At 38.3% G+C, this 17,547-nt stretch overlaps 1 protein-coding gene across 2 annotated transcripts; it reads left to right on the top strand.

The window, feature by feature from the left end:
- The first annotated feature begins 856 nt into the window (after window positions 1–856).
- Window positions 857–17,435, top strand: hdlbpb (high density lipoprotein binding protein b). 2 transcript variants are annotated; one of them, XM_087790058.1, is made up of 28 exons: window positions 857–937; window positions 2,080–2,164; window positions 3,579–3,681; window positions 3,754–3,905; window positions 4,115–4,330; window positions 4,632–4,838; window positions 4,951–5,166; window positions 5,230–5,436; window positions 5,519–5,626; window positions 5,779–5,883; window positions 6,502–6,580; window positions 7,065–7,204; window positions 7,288–7,392; window positions 7,464–7,577; window positions 7,641–7,727; window positions 8,992–9,123; window positions 9,300–9,518; window positions 10,005–10,226; window positions 10,648–10,866; window positions 10,958–11,099; window positions 12,202–12,329; window positions 12,390–12,494; window positions 12,576–12,710; window positions 13,816–13,959; window positions 14,075–14,254; window positions 14,324–14,440; window positions 15,169–15,324; window positions 15,476–17,435. In XM_087790058.1, exons 3-28 carry the CDS (start codon window positions 3,606–3,608, stop codon window positions 15,566–15,568), a joined length of 3,804 nt encoding a protein of 1,267 aa, XP_087646184.1. In that variant the 5' UTR covers window positions 857–937; window positions 2,080–2,164; window positions 3,579–3,605; the 3' UTR covers window positions 15,569–17,435. The 2 variants fall into 2 exon arrangements, with proteins under 2 accessions (XP_087646184.1, XP_087646183.1); XM_087790057.1 differs by having other exon boundaries at window positions 3,579–3,905.
- Window positions 17,436–17,547: the final 112 nt, after the last annotated feature.

A 17,547-nucleotide genomic window follows, 5' to 3' on the forward strand; every position in this document is an offset into this window, starting at 1 on the left:
TTTATTCTTCCATTCTTATTATTTACCTTAATCCATTCGTTTATTGTGAATGAATACAATAAATAATTACGTTTTGATCACACATTAATTATGAAAACAAAAACATTAGCACAAACATGGCATAATCTGCCACAGTAAACGCGATTAAATATATATTACACAAAAGCATTGTGTATTTGTTTACAAGGGAGGTTATTATTGTGGGAAACATTGTAAATGAATAGTTTACTTCCGCCATCTAGCGGGCTGGAATTTCATTCTCGTGAAGACGCTCGTTAAATTCGGGTTTAAAATATTGTAGTAATTAAGTAAATACATCTGTGTCCACAGGTACGGATAATGCCAAGCGAGCTATAAACCCACTTATAGTATCACATGTACAAGGTCTAAAGTCAATAAAATTACAAAAAAAATGCACAATTGTTTTATAGTGATTTACCAAACTGGGCGTTGTTTCATGTTTTCTCTGCACATTATAACTGAGCTGCAGGTGGATTTATTTCTGCGTTATAAATCTAATGGGTTGAAATTCACGGAGCTTCATATCTTGCTTTATTTACGACTCACACGACGAACAGGAAACCAGCCATTATGAATGAGAAGTAGAGCCGGTTAGGTGGACTGAAACAATGTATTCCATATTCAATCCAATAAATAATTGCATTTTTATTTACCGTTAAATTGCCATCTGGTAAATATTTAGATTCATATAAATGGACTCAAAACGAACGGATTAAAATAAGGTAGGTCTATTTAACAGGGATGCTGCCGTATGCGTAATAATACTGCGGCAGATGCTTTATACTCTACTCTCTACTCTCGTGGTGCATCCGCGTATCATTCCGCCGGCAGAGGAAATGCTTGTTGACCAATCACGTGTGTGTTTACTCCATCACCTGTCAAACTCACGCCCTCCGCCACGGTTTCTCTCTAGAAGGTAAGCTTTCACGCGTTTGAATTTTGTTTTTTATTTCCATTCATATTGCTGATGAAAACATATCATCTGATTTTGTGAACGAGGAAGCAGGTCCATTTGAATTGTTCATGAATAAGCAGGTTAGTAGCCCGCAGTCACTGAGCAGGAGCTGCTCTTATAGCCTTGTGTGGCTTTCATTGCAGATTAGAAGAAAAAATATTCTTATTTAGAATCATTTTGACCGGAAGGATGTGTTCAATTTTCTCGAAAATGTGCTCAATTGCATGGGATGTGCATCTGGTTTCAGATGATGACCTAGCCGTTAAGCTAACGGGACGAGGATCCTCGGCTAGCATCAGCGCGAGCGTCTGATGAGGCGCGAGCTAAGATGCTTGCATTAATCTCTTCGTCATACACTAACCCTGGAAATGTGTGATTTTTTTTAGACCAATAATTGAACATTTGCATTTGGATTCATGTAGTATACATGATAGCGGTTTAAAACGGTATGTTATTTATTATCTGGCAGGTGGAAAATAAACATGGAGTGAATGTGTATCTTAAGTCAGATAGCTGACATAATGCAACTCTAATAACACCTGCCTCCACAAATGTACATCTAGTTTTGCTATAGTTATGAAAGAGGGATAACAAGATTCCACATTGTGACGATACTATTCCTGCTACCCGTGCAAGGTCTGACGAAAAATAAGAATGAATTATTTTAATTGTCAAAAAAATGAACTTGAGACCTGAGCTTTGATTCGGCGTTCACCCTCATTCTTTTTTGTCACGAACAAATACACAAACTTCTACTAGAAAGTCACTAATTGGTCTTAAAGTGAAATTATTTTATAAGAGTTGTCCTATTTGACTGCTTTTTTTGCACTTGATCAGGGTTTTATTTCTCAGAACTTCATAAATGGCTGTGACTAAAGTGTTTAAAAACACAAGTTGTGTGAGGCACTGTCCTTCCTTGGGATTGATTTAGTTTAAAACGTCCTTAGAGATTTAAAACATCCTCATATATATTTGGTCAGAACATATTTTCTTGCATATTAGAAATCGAAATTCCCAAATGAGCAATTTATATGGTTTTACATTGCGTTATGATAGCAAGTGGTAACTGACTTCTAGCATTTCTTTCTGTTTTTTCTATCCAGACGCTTGAAAAAAACAAACAATTAAACTGAAGCTCAGACGTTAGCCAATAACTGGACGGACTCTCTGGTATTTGACCTTTTGCAGGTAAGCTCATGTTAAGGAAATTGTTTTAAATAGTCCATTTTCTATAATCTGTTGGTTTTCTTTAAATTAGTTACAGATTGTATCTCAAGGTTTATGAAGAGTATTTTTCTCAGCCAGATATGATTTGATTTATGTGGTGAAAAAAACTCTCCTTATTTCAAAAACGAACAAACACAGATTTCAATTTATTTTGCATTGTGTAGCTGCTGCAAAGTCTATATACTCTATAATATAGTTATAGCGGTCTTGCTTGTGTTAGAAGTAGTTTACAGGAACGACATTGTCATGAACAAGATTATATTATCATCTTGTTTGCAGCAAATTTGTCTTGATCTTTGACTGTCTAAGAGGAATCGGCCTCATCAGACCACGCAGAATTTCTCCAACATACATAGTCCAATATTTAGAGCTTCGAGAATTGTAGCAAAATAACCAACATATTTCATGTGAGCATCAACTAGCCTTCAATAAAAAACACTGATGTTGCCCAAAGGCTGGTTTAAAAAATACGTTTTAATACTAATTAAATAAAACCAAAATTTGAAAGTCTGAATAGTTTAATAATAATAATAATTAATAATCTCTATTTATATAGCGCCTTTCTAGACCAGGGTCACTTTCGAGACATCGTTGAAAACAATATTTAAACTATTCAGACTTTGACGATAAAAAACGTTGTTGGTTAATGTAACTCCCCTAATGTGTTCTTTATGTTTTCTAAATACTACAAAACGACAACAAAATCATTTTAGTCATTTCATAATCTTTAACACTGGACTTCCTTTAATGTGGATTGTTATATTGTGGTTGATATTCAACTCACTCAACACTTAAAATCAATATGTTTACATTACTGGTTTTGTAACGTATGTACCAGATGGATTGCAAACATTTATTGACAGACAAAAAGAGGAAGCTAGTCCAGAGTTACGATTAAACATTTCTGCAGCTCCAAAGAGAACTTAAAATTGGACTCTTCTGGTCAACAATAATAATATGTTGAGATGATGTGAAACCATGTGATAAACATACCCTTCTGCAACATTACAATGAAATGGAAATACATGTGTTTCTCGCCACTTTGAGCTCAGAAGATTAGAGATGACTTGCATGTCTTTTTTAGATCATGGCTGGATCATCATGTGCCAGCCTGGTCCCCAGGGGTTTATTGTTTGTCAAAACATGTGAAGCCTTAATTAGAGCTTCTTGGGATGACAGTCGTTCTGCCGGGGATTCACACATGCAGAGCTGTTCTTCAGATGCCAGCAAGTCAGCTCAGAAGTTGATGATTGACAATATGACAGAACACTTAAAACAATTCCCTTTCAAGATTTTTAATTAAAAAAAACAACATTTTTATCATTATCTATTTCATTCATCACATCTTTTCCCATAAACCATCATTTTTGTGTAGTGTGAACAGCGGAATAAGACTTGAACCATGAGCTCGGTTGCTGTGTTGACCCCAGAGAGCTTTGCGGAGCATCGCAGTGGCCTAAAGGACCAGGAAATGACCGGTAATGTTCTCATTCACCTTGATCAGATGAAGCCATGTGGAGGTAACACCTTCTCCATCTCTGATCCTGCAGGCTGTGTCCCAGAGGATGAGGCCTACATCCCAACATACCTTGAGGCATTCCCTCCACTCCCAGAAAAGGGGACACTAGGGGAGAGGGCAGGGGAGCCAGCGCCAGTATGGGGGAGCAAGATCAGGCCTATCATAGCTTCTGTCATCACCCAGGTCAGTCTTAAGGCATTTGCAACACTTTTAATAATTATGATAAACTGAAAGCATTATGTTAAATATAACATTTGATGATGAAAAAACATTTTGTGGTTGACAAATATCAGTCTTTCACACAAAGTTAGAAAACAATCCACTGCCAATTATAAGATGGTTTTAATTAATTATAATATTTTATGGTTCAGTTGAGGTTCCCTTTTTTCCAGGTATTCCACGTTCCCTTAGAGGAGCGACGATACAAAGATAACAGCCAGTTTGGGGAGGGCGAGGAAGCCAAAGTTTTCCTGGACATCATGCAACGCACAGGAGCCCACATTGAGCTGTCTTTGGCAAAAGACCAAGGTTTATCCATCATGGTCACAGGAAAGTTGGAATCTGTCATGAAAGCCCGCAAGGAAATTGTTGCTCGGCTGCAGACACAGGTAAGATCCACATCTGGAATTACACATTTCATGGACTTCCTCCTAGTTTGGGTAGCAAAATTATACTCTTATGTTCTTCTTCAGGTGCTCTCGTGCTCTTTAAGTATGAGACATCTTTATTTTGAATGAATTTAGATGTAATGACATATGCATCACATCAAATTGTTTTGCAACGTTCATCTTTTGAACCTAACTAACTATAGTTAGTTTTTAGTTGTCGCTCGATTCCCACTCATTTTAAGTGTCTGAGGTGTATAACAGATCCTTAATTGGAATTATTTCAACCATTTTGCTTGTTCAGGCTTCTGCAACAGTCTCCATCCCTAAGGAGCATCATCGCTTTGTCATCGGCAAGAACGGCGAGAAGCTGCAGGAGCTGGAACTAAGAACTGCTACCAAGATAGCCATTCCACGTCCTGATGACCCCAGCACCAACATACGGATCACCGGCACGAAGGAGGGGATCGAGAAGGCCCGTCACGAAATCCTACTGATCTCAGTTGAACAGGTCTGCCATTCTTTTAAACGCTTTGAAGATGTGCTGTGATGCAACAAATGGTTGCTCTCATCAACAATGGTAGTACCTGATTGACCGACTGTCTTTTCTCTCGTGTTTACAGGACAAGCGTGCGGTAGAATGTCTGTCTCTAGAGAAGGCTTTCCACCCCTTCATAGCTGGTGCCCACAATCGGCTGGTCCAAGAACTGAGCCAGGAGACAGGCGCTCGCATCAGCATCCCTCCTCCAAGCCTCCACAAGGAAGAAATTGTCATCACGGGGGAGAAGGAGGCCGTCGCTCTGGCGCTGAATCGAATCCGAGCCATCTATGAAGACAAGGTGACGTCATTTAACTATGAACATTAGTAATGTTTGTACTTGACAAACGCATTTGGTCCGTAGAAGAGAAAGACGATCACCATCTCAGTGGAGGTGAAGAAGTCGCAGCACAAATACATCATCGGCCCTAAAGGCAACACTCTGCAGGAGATACTGGAGGTCACAGGGGTTTCTGTGGAAATGCCTCCACTAGACTCGGGGTCAGAGACCATCATCCTGAGAGGGGAGCCTGATAAACTTGGACCTGCTCTCACACAAGTCTATGCCAAGGTTAGACGCGTGTTAAACCAAATGTATTCATAAGTAAATGTCATCATGATCAGAGGAGATTCAATGTTAATCCACTGTTCAGGCAAAGAGTGTGATGGTTGTGGAAGTGACTGCTCCAGCGTGGCTGCATCGCTTCATCATTGGGAAGAAAGGTCAAAACATCGGGAGGATCACGCAACAGCTGCCGCGGGTGAGTTATTGCAGCGTCAGCATATCCTCTGCATTAATCTGGGTTACTGCTTCATCTAACAGGGATGGAGCCTTTAGAAGGCTGTTGCCAAAGAGTTCATGAGAGAGTTTAATGGTTGATCTATTTTCCCTTGTGTCTGTGATCGTCTCCAGGTTCACATAGAATTCACAGATGGCGAGGAGCGCATTAGCCTGGAGGGTCCAACAGAGGAGGTGGAGCAAGCTCAGACACAGATCCAGGAGATCATCAAGGACCTGGTCAGTACACCTCTTACTGGTCGGAATCATTTCTCTGACACCTGAAAACCCTTTCTCATCAGGATCTTATCATAAAATGTTTACGTCTAAACCTGAACCAACACAATGTGTACACTGAAAAAAATCAGTTTCTTTAATAATCATTTTTCTTCAGCATAGATTATTTCATTCATATATTTATTTTAATTTAAGTATTTGCTCCATGTCAACTAATTAAATATGTTGTGATAATAGGATGTTAACAAGAGACATTTTTCCACATAATTTACACTTATTATTTTGAATCATCTCAACTTAAATTCAGCTTCTTGTTACCATTTTGATCAGTGTATCAATGTATCTTTCAATGGTAAAATAACATGGATATCACTCAATTTAGATGATTTTTTGTTTTTGTTTTAATCACAGACTTTCAAGTTTGAAGATCTTAACACATAAAAACACACTTGCCAATCTACACTTTTATTGATGGAAACATTTTATTAGGCAAACAAAGGTAGTTTTTTTTATATATATACATATAAAGATCAAAACAGTCATGAGTGTATTTTATTGTCTTATTGTATAAGAGTTTCTGTTGGATTTTAATTCGATGAGTAACAAAAGTCTTTTGTGCAGCTGGTGAGGATGGACTACACTGAGGTCATCATTGATCAGCGTTTCCACAGACACCTGATTGGAAAAAATGGGGCTAACAGTGAGTTGTGATCAATCTCCTTCAAGGCATAAATAAAATAAGTGTTTTGTGGCCCAGAGCTTTACTAGTGAGAGTCAATTGATAGTAACACTAAGTAGAAGCAAAATATTGTTTATATAATTAAATGTTTACAAACAAATTAAACAACATATTTCATGCACCGACTCCATTCAGAACTAGCATAGAAAGAAAAAACTTTGACTTGACTTTATAAAACACAGCATATGGATTAATTATTACTAACGATTATTAATTATTTATATTTGAGAAAAGGAACATGTGTGGGATTACAAGCTATAAGAACTCGGAAATACCAAGTCTTTTAACCCAAAGTTGGATTCCCGGCCAGAGAGTCTAATTTTTGTATTGAGCCAACACACAATTCTGTAACGGCTTTACGAAAGTGAAGAAATCATTATTTATTGTTTTGTATGAAAAATACATTCATATAATCAACTTCAGTGTCTTTGTTTTCCTTCACTAGTAAACCGGATTAAAGAGCAGTACAAAGTGTCCGTAAGAATCCCGCAGGACTCTGAGCGAAGTGGTCTTGTCCGGATTGAGGGAGATCCAAAGGGAGTCCAGCTGGCTCGGCAAGAACTCATCGAGATGGTTCAGAGAATGGTGAGAAGAGATTCCAGAATCATTTTACACTCATAAAATCATCAAAAAACTATCCCTGTGAAAATATGCTGATGACATTTCAGGAAAACGAGCGCACTAAAGACCTCATAGTGGAACAAAGGTTGCATCGGACAATCATCGGCCAGAAGGGAGAAAAGATTAAGGAAGTTCGTGATAAGTTTCCTGAGGTGAACAGTTATCTTTTTATGCCCACTCGCACCAAACTAACTAATTGCTAATTCAACATCTGTATATCAAGGTCATCATCAATTTCCCAGACCCAGCTCAGAAGAGCGACATTGTCCAGTTGAGAGGGCCGAAGAACGAGGTGGAGAAATGTAGCAAATTCCTCCAGAAAGTCATCTCTGAGCTGGTATGACCTGCAGCTCCTTGAACACCCACCAGACAAAAGTTTAACGCTGACCTTGTTTTGAAGATCGAGAATAGCTTCAGCCTGTCGGTCCCCATCTTCAAACAGTTCCACAAAAACATCATCGGCAAGGGCGGCTCCAACATTAAGAAGGTAGGATTTGTTTGTTGACGTTGTCGCCATTGACATATTTCTGTTTTCTTTTTCCCTCAAAATCATCTTTCTCTTGTCAACATTATTTTCTCCCGTGGAACTGTGAAAAAAGTGATGTCCCCTCATTTTGTGTCATCTTGTTCTTCCTCTTTATGTTCTTCTTACTTTATTTTTTATGTATTATTTTTTATTGTTTATGAAAAATTGCTGGCTATTGGTAAAAAACAATTTCCCAAAGGAGACCTCCTGAGGGATCAATAAAGTTTTACCTTACCTTACCTTTAGGGTTTCTTTTCTCCGCATCAGTTTTTCTTCAATATTTCCTCAATTTTTATACAATTGTGGTCTTTAGTAGTTGGCTACACATTTGATTGAAAAAAATTAAAGCTTTAAAAAGAAAGTATACACAAATAAATAAATTATTATAATAAAATACATTTCAAATAGAGTAAAACCCTGAGATTTTGCTTTAGAGAAACTGTATAGTAATAATAATAATAATAATACAAATAATTTTAAAAAAGGGAGCACCACATATGGATACAAATAAAACCCACAAAATGAGCTATAAGAAATATATTTTAATACTACAAAGAATATTTTTTTATGGGAGAAATACATTTAAAAGTTCTTATGCAATTCCATTAAGAAATAAAACAAATAGGGCTTAAGCTAGTGTCTGGTTTCTAATGTTGTATTCATTCAAGGATCAAGAGGTATACATTGATACAAACATAAACTTGGGTTTGTGTCCTTCTTTACTAAAGAGTTTTTTAAGTTATTGTTTAAATTGTTAATGTTAACATGATGTTAAAATGATTCAAGCCATTATTTCAATGATTGTAATGCAATGTGTTCACAGCTATTGTCTTATTATTTATTTTATTTTCTCACTTAGTCTTATATTTTTAATCCTCTTTTTTTTGACTGCACTGAACAATCTTCTTTCATTGCAATTCAGCTCTTAGAGAAAAAATGTGAAATTATTAACCTAAAGATGCACATTGGTGTCTTCTATTCCTTCCTGTTCATCTAGTTGATAGTAATAGCAAGTATAGACTTGTATAATATAGATTTCCTTCTCTTGTCTATGTATTTATTACATAGTGACTGAGCAAATATTTACAAAGATAAAATATCTACTTGCTCTGATTATTGTAAAGTTAAAACCCCAAAAAATTAAATTGTGTTATTATTTGTTATAATTAACTATCTTTCTTTAACATTCTGACCAGTAACAAATGTCACTTTCTTTATCTGCAAGATCCGTGAAGAGACCAACACTAAAATCGACCTGCCGACTGAGAACAGCAACTCGGAGATGATCGTCATCACAGGCAAGAAAATCAACTGTGAGGCTGCGAGGGATCGAATCCTTACCATCCAGAGAGAACTGGTGCGTGTCAGTCAGACTCACATGGTGCTATAATTAAACATGGAAATAAAGGCAGGAAACAAAAGGTCTGACATGATTTCCAACACATTATAACCATTTCTTTAAGACAAAGGAATGTTTAGAAATCAACTTGTACATGACGTCATGTCCTGATTTGCATCTGTCGTCTTCTGCAGGCCAACATCAAAGAGGCGGAGGTCAACATCCCAGCCAGGCTGCACAACTCTCTGATCGGCTCTAAAGGCTGCCTGGTGCGCTCCGTCATGGAGGACTGTGGTGGTGTCCACATCCACTTCCCCTCAGAAGGCTCTGGATCAGACAAGGTGACCATCAGAGGACCAGCCACTGAAGTGGAGAAGGCCCGGAAACAGCTGCTCCAGTTGGCTGAAGAAAAGGTTAGTTCAAAGACCGTCATCAATAGTTTACTGGTTCTACTTTCCCGGTGTTTTTCTTTAATGTACTTGAACAAAAAAATGACACAAACAAGCCTTTATAAACATTTTATGTACACACTGACTCCACTAATATGAAATTTATATTAGATCAGGGGTGTCAAACTCAAATTATTTTAGCAGTATTTAGCAATATCTTTTATATCTTTTCATTTTGGCAGCTCAATCTATCCTATTTTTTTTGTGTGTTTTCTTGCATCAAAAACATCAAATTCTTTAAAATCGGTTTTACTTGGAAGTCTCTAATTGTTGACATCTATAATCTCTTTTCTTATCTTATCTTATCTTAAACGCTGGCATCATTATAGGTCATTATACAAACATGAAGAGCGATTCACCAACATAAATATGGTGTGAAATGTTCATGTCGGTTACTTTTATTTTGATAAGCAAAGAAACTTATTTATCCTCGTCCAACTGGCAACGCAGCAAGTCAACAACTTCACCGCGGAGCTCCAGGCCAAACCAGAATACCATAAGTTCCTGATTGGTCGTGGCGGCGCAAACATTCGACGGGTTCGCGACCGGACTGGCGCTCGCATCATCTTCCCCTCGCCCGACGACATGGAGCAGGAACTGATCACCATCGTCGGGAAGGAGGAGGCGGTCCGGCAGGCCCAGAAGGAGCTGGAGAGCCTCGTCAAAAACCTGGTACCAAATTTAGTAGCGTATTTTTCTTCTGTGTAGATCAGATCATGGTGGTAAATTAAATTTCCTCAAGGGGCACATTTGATACAGTGATTTTTGTGAGGGGACATCAAGCAAACAGAAAGAAAAGGGGAGCAAAAGTCCTAAAAAACGAAAATAATTGCTACCTTTGCCTCGTGATGGTCAATTTTACAAATAAAATGACTTACTCATAGATACACTGAAAGCATGTGGCCCCGGTCTGGTGTAGATCAACCTTTTTGGTGGGCACACATCTCTACTTTTTTGTCTCCTTGAAATTACACAATTCCTAGAAATGTTAAGTTGGTTGGTTGGTTAATAAGTGGTTATAGAACATCTTGATTTGAAGTCTGATAGACTGAAGAGAATGGCTTTCTTAACTCGTCTTCACATTGTTCTGCAGGACGACGTGGTGGAGGACAGCATGGTGGTGGATGTTCGTCATCATCGACATTTTGTTTGTCGGAGGGGTCAGGTTCTAAGGGAGCTGGCGGAGGAATACGGCGGTATTGCTGTGAGTTTCCCTCGTACTGGAGTCAACAGCCAGCGTGTGACTCTGAAGGGAGCCAAGGACTGTGTTGAGGCGGCTAAGAAACGAATACAGGAAATAATTGAAGACCTGGTGAGATTAAAGTCTGCGTTGATGGATAATCAGAGTGTTGCTGAGTCATCGCTACATGTTGTGTTGACGTCTGCCCTCATCTCACCTGCAGGAGTCTCAGGTGAGTGTGGAGGTAGCGATCCCACAGAGGTACCACCGGGCCATCATGGGACCTAAAGGCTGTCGCATCCAGCACATCACCAGGGAGCACGAGGTCCAGATTAAGTTCCCGGAGAGAGACGACAGCACTGCAGGTCCTGATCACAAAGAGTCCACAAACTCTCGTCAATGCTTACATTAGTTCCATGAACATGAGATTCCAATCATTTCCTGAAGAAGCACATGACAAAAGTTAACCAGGAATTATTTGCTGTTATAATTTTTGTGACAAACACTGATAATGACAGCTGTAACTGGTTACCACCAGGGGGCGCACTGGTTAAAAGGATAATATATAAAAAATAAAGAATAAATATGATTCCAGACATATAGGACACAATATAAAAGTTAAAAAACATGTATGGAAGTATGTCAGTGCCTTCAGAATACTCAACAGTGGAATTTAACACTTATTATTAAATATTAATTTAATTATTTTTTTAAACAAAGAGTTTGATATTCTAATTTAAATTGTCCAAAATATTAAAAAATATTAAAAAAAAAATATATATATTTTTTTATTTTTATTTTTACAGATATTTAGTCTTTTAGGTTCAATATCAAAAAGTGGCACTATAATAACAACATTTTATGTAGGTATCATAGTGCCACCATTTTTATATTCAAAACATTCATAACATATTTGTCATTCATTATCAAACAAAATGTTTAAACTCAATTCAACTTTAGTTATAAAGCACTTTAAAAACAACAGCAGTTGACACAAAGTGCTGAACAAGATCATAAAAACATCACTAAAATAAGAACAGTTAAAAACACTAAGATAATACGATAATACCAAATAAAATGAGTAAAAGGCACAAAAAACAGCTGCAGAGTCTCCTGCTGTGCTAAAAGCCAGGAAATAAAATTGTGTTTTAAGAGGAGATACAAAAAAAAGGCTTTAAATTCACAAATGATTGAATAAAATTATTCTAAAAAAACATTCATCATTTCAATATAGAAACAGAATAATTCATTTATTCAAAAGGTTAATTGTTCAACATGTTAAATTAAATCAATATTCTGATGGGACTGTAAAACCTTTAGAAGAAAATAAGCTATAATTAACTTTTTTGATAAGAAATTTATAGCATTTGATAAGAGAACACTATCCTTGGGATTTAAACAACATCTCTGATCTTCCTCTATGTGATTTCTTAAATATTATTTGGGCTCAAAGATGTTTCTCCTCAGGTCAGGATGTCTTCTCTCAGGAAAACGGTGACGTCAGTCCAGACACAGAGTTTGTGCCGCGCAAGTGTGACATCATCACCATCTGCGGACGAGCAGAGAAGTGTGAGCCTGCTAAAGCAGCCCTGCTGGTAGTTACTCCACTTCATGTCTTTGACTGGGTTACGTGCCGCTCACTGTGGTGTGGTTAGGCGCTGGTACCCGTGACTGAGGACATGGACGTGTCCAACGAGCTGCACCGCTACATCATTGGTCAGAAGGGCAGCGGGATCCGGAAGATGATGGAGGAGTTTGAAGTGAGACGATTGGATTCTCTAATAAAGAATTTTAACTGAATAAGATTCTAAGTTGGACCATTTGTGTGTGTTCATTTGCAGGTCAACATCTGGGTGCCGCAACCTGAAAAGCAGCTGGACATCATCAAGGTGACCGGGCTGGCAAACAACGTGCAGCGAGCCAGGCGGGGTCTGTTGGAGCGAGTCAAGGAGCTGCAGGCGGAGCAGGAGGACCGGGTGAGGCTCAGCAGGGCTTTCTCTGCACAAGCAAAGCCGTGTGTCCCACTGCTGAACAAACCTTTAGAAGCTGCTCCCATCGATCAGAGGTGGAGGAAACATCAGAGGTGGTCTACAAGATTCTGGAAGAGAACACTGCCGTCGCTGAAAGACTTGAAAAATGGGTCTGGAATCTAATGACTATGCGAAGAAAAGATGGGGCCTCTAAGACTGTGCCCCCCACTGTGCAATAAAGGATTCTCTTATCTCTTATCTTAGGTTAATGTGCTTCAGAGACAGAATCGCACATTTTCAAATCAAATCATCCATCTTTGTTTAAACTTTGCACTGCATTCTAATTTTGCAGAAAAATTGGTTGATAATTTCCTCTTTTTTCCAGATTAATTAGAATCAAGGATGATGAATTCAGATGAACGGGCGGATGATGAAAGTGAGGAAGAGGTTCAGCAATGAAGAGAGATTTCTTTTAAAGTTTCTCCAAGTGAGATCAAATCTGAAGCTGATTTTGAGCTGTCGCTGCTCTGACGACGTCTAAAGATGAAAGATGTGATTTTGGTACAAGAGCATGATAATGGATGCCTTGAATTAGCTCTGATTTAAAGTAGAACACAAATAATCAGCAGTCATGTGATCAGCAATGAACTCTCGGTGTTGCTCAGGTCAAATGGAAGTATATCAGTGTCATCAGAATATTATGCAGAACCAGGAAAAAATGGTTGAGTTTAACATGTCAAATGAGAAAACTATAAAAAATATATATTTTTTGTTAAATATATATATATTTCATTTTAAAACTGATCTTTTTCATTTTTAATTTCAATCTTTCCATGTATGAATGGTTTAATTAAATTATTTAAATAAATTATTCAATGCTTAAAGAACTAAAATGAAAAGTTTCAAAAGTTGAAATATTAAATCTAACCATGAAATATTTTGACGACAGTGATGTACTTCAATAAAGTCAGTTATAGTTTTTTAGCAGGAAGGACTTGTTTCCAGTAAGACAAAGAATGGATACAAACATAAGTGTTTAGAACTAGACTCTCATGTGACATCATAACGCTGAATAGTTTTGACACTAATCAAAGTTTTCCTTCTTTTCCAGGCTCTGCGCAGCTTCAAAGTGACCATGTCTGTTAATCCTAAATTCCATCCCAAAATAATCGGCCGCAAAGGAGCTGTGATCTCACAGATCAGAAAAGACCACGACGTGAACATCCAGTTCCCCGACAAAGGAGACGAACAGCAGGTTTTTCCTCATGTTCTCATCTGTTATTTCCCAGAACATAATTTTCTGGGAAAGAGAAAACATTCATCAGTTTAATTGAACAAGATGGTCTCAGTGCTGACGTCTGTCCCGCCAGGATCTGATCGTCATCTCCGGGTACGAGTCCAACGTGGAGGAGGCGCGTCAGGCTATCCAGCAGCTGGTGGCCGAGCTCCAGGAGATGGTGAGTCAAGATGTCCGCCTGGACCCCAGAACTCACGCCCGCATCATCGGCACCCGCGGAAAAGCCATCCGTAAACTCATGGAGGAGTTCAGGGTGAGTTATAGAAAATTATTTTCTTTTCAACGTGGACTTTAAGTTCACCGTTTGACATTTCGGTGGAAGGTGGACATCCGGTTCCCTCAACCAGGAGCGGACGAGCCAGACAAGGTCACAGTAACTGGACTTCCTGAAACCGTCGACAACGCCATCGACCACCTGCTCAACCTGGAGGAAGAATATGTGAGTCACATGGAGCAGGCGTTGGGTTTGTGTATCTGATGCTGCACAGATTTAAACACATTTGTTTTCTAAATAAAATTAATTTAAGAGTCATGATTCCTGGTTCCTAACTGTACTTTCTTTGGTCAGTTGATCCAGAGATGGCTTCTTAAAAGTGTGTTTTTTGGGGTCTAGAAGTGGAAACATGATGTTTCTCTCATAACTAAGCTAAAATGAATGAAAAGAAACCTTTGGACTGTGGTACAGCAGCAGTGGTAACTGTGTCCTTGTTGGCTTAGTGTCTCTAGCATTGCCCCTCGTCTAGGTCATTGTATCGTCACAAACAAGCAGATATTTACTTGTCAAGGTGACCCAAACATGTTTGGGTTATCCCTTGTGTTGCCTCCGGGGCACTGGACTAATATTGAATGAAACCTAATGAAGTCTGAGTTACTTGTCCGCTGACTATGTTGACTTTAAGTGCCATGTAAAATTTGTTCACCATTTGAAACCTTTTTTCAGTGCAAATATATCAGTAAAACTTATTTTTTAATTAAATAGTGATAGAACTGTTCAAGAGATTGTATGTATACGTCTGTCAGAGCTCTAGTGAAGCTTGTGTGATGTTTCTAAAACTGCAAATACATGTTTTCATTCATAACTTGACCAAAGAAACATCTAAAAAAAACGAGTCGTTCATGTGGTTGAATGTTCTTGTGAGCTGTTCAAGACCTTCTTCTTGTTTCCAGATGCTGAGTGTGACAGAGACGGAGACTTTGGCTGCATACATGAAGCCACCGTCACGCTACGGAGGAGGAGGAGGAGGCGGGCCGGATGATGGCAGCGGAGGTCCGACTAAAGGCTTTGTTGTGCGGGATGCCCCCTGGAACGCTTCTGGAAACAAGGTGAGGGATAAAAGAGTGTGGTCCACCAGATGGCGCTCCTGGCTCTTTCATCTATTGTTTTGAAACTACTCGTCATTTATAAAACGTCTATAAAATGTATGAGACATTTTCACGAAGCTTCATTAAGCTGTAGAACCTCCGTTTGTTTCAGGCCCCCGACATGAGCAGTGCCGAGGACTTCCCCACGTTCGGGGCAGGCGTCGCCCCGACGCAAGCGTCTGCTTGGGGACCCAAAAAGTTCTGAAGAGAATCCTGGAGAAGAAAAAGTTGCAAAAGAGTACAGAGAAAAAGTGCTGCTCAAGCTGCTGCTTGTGTTCCTCGTCCTGCTGATGTGTCCTGCTCCTTGACCCAGTGCTCGTCTCGTGGCCCGAGCGTCCAGAACTCTCACTGCTGTCTCCGTACCTTTGTCCAGGATCTGTGGACTTGTTTGTGCTCCAGCAGGTGAGGCGGGTGTTTTGTGTCATTTTCACCTTTCTCGGGAGTAACTGCTGCTGCTGTTGTGGACTTTTTAAAATGCTACATTGAAAAAGTTTGTTCCAAAACTTTTAATTTATTCCAACTGGTTTTAATTTTCTGTGTTGCTTTTTTTTCTTTCTAAAGTCACTGTTCAATCTTTTACTGAAGTGAAAGTTGTACCTTTTTTTCTGTTGTGATCTTAAGTGTACAAAGTTGAGATATTTTTACTGCAATTTCTTGACTTGTGGAATGATCCTGAATGCTTGAGAGAGAAAGAGAGTGAGTGGTTTTGAATGAAGCTTAACCAAACATCTCATGTCCAGAAGCGGAAGATCTCTGTGAACGAGCACAAACATGGCTCGGCTTCCTCCCTGCTGTGTCACTCATCTCCAGCTTCATCTTCTCAGTGTGTCGGTGTAGCAAACATCGTGCAGTCATCCTTCTCCTCGTGTGTTTTAAACTTCTCTGCATCTGCCTGAGAGGACTGACATCAGCCTGACAGCAATGGTTACAGTAAAACAAAAATTGAAAGATAATTGTTTCTGGCCCCCTCTACTGTCACAACAGTGTAACTGCAGTGACGTTAAAATGAAGTTCAACCAACAATCGTTTTGAATTTAAGTATTTTTAAATTCAACTATTAAAAAATATTGAATTTAGAGCGTTTATTTTGTAATTATTGGTATTATGAATATCCAATTCTAAATGTAAAAGAAACATTAGATTTTTTAAATTAAATGATTAAAAAAGAAAACGTTTCAATATGAAAAATATTCAATTATTCAATAAAGCAAATATATAATTCAATGTTTTATTAAATGAGTAAATGATTTAAAAAACACCATTTCAATAATATTTGAAATGTTAAATTCAAACATTCAATATTTTTCATGGCACTGATATATTTTAAATAATAACTGTCGTTCCTGTCTTTTCTTCCAAGAGGATTTAAGTTTAATTAGAGAACTTCAGCCATGATGACACATGATGACACATGACGTCCAGACAAAGTTACATAGAGGGTACAGTAAAATCTTCTACCAACTAAGACTAACTTAGTTATATGAACAATAAAATTATGGTTTAGAATGATAAATTACAAATGTTACTTTTTAGCTATTTTTATTACATTCTTATTGTATTTTGCAAATGGTAGTATTAATACATACATCAGTGTATACATAAGAATAGAGTCATGACATGACAAATATGACGAGGTGATGTCAGTCCTCTCATCAAACTATCTCTTAAATTGTTCAAATCGTAGTTGGATCGGAGCAAACGAAGTCAACCAGCATTTATTAGGTCAACTAAACTCACTCAGGGTTCAACGGTTTTACTCACAGCTGAAGACGAAACGGTGACTATGCAACCCAAAGGATCGTGTCCGTCCGTCCAAACTCCCCCTATGACGTCATCAAACAGTTGAGGTTGTGTGAGACTTTTCTTTGTGTGTATGTGTGTGTGTGTGAGTGTGAGAGAGAATGTTAGTTGTGGGATGAAGTTGCTGAACTTTTTTGCCGAAAAATCTGATCAAACCTTCTATTGGCCTTAATGACGAATAAAGCTTCAGCATTTTGAAGAAGTGCAACTATGAGTGAAGACTTCAACATGTCAACTACTTTTTTCTTACTATAAATAAAATGTGAAATGATCATGTGAAAAATGTTCTTTGAGTCTCACAATACATACATACTGATGATTGAGATCGTTTTTGCTTTTTCTGGATTAAAAAGCTATAATCTCATTTTGTCACTTTCATTTTTT

Source organism: Callionymus lyra, chromosome 4 (assembly GCF_982586985.1).
Source record: "Callionymus lyra chromosome 4, fCalLyr1.hap1.1, whole genome shotgun sequence".
NCBI lineage: Eukaryota > Metazoa > Chordata > Actinopteri > Syngnathiformes > Callionymidae > Callionymus > Callionymus lyra.

Coding starts and splice junctions, on each gene's coding strand:
- hdlbpb (XM_087790057.1), top strand. CDS start 3,606: ATGAGCTCGGTTGCTGTGTTGACCCCAGAGAGCTTTGCGGAGCATCGC. Junction 7,205..7,287: donor TCGAGATGGTTCAGAGAATG/GTGAGAAGAGAT, acceptor ATGACATTTCAG/GAAAACGAGCGCACTAAAGA. Junction 12,495..12,575: donor AGATGATGGAGGAGTTTGAA/GTGAGACGATTG, acceptor GTTCATTTGCAG/GTCAACATCTGGGTGCCGCA.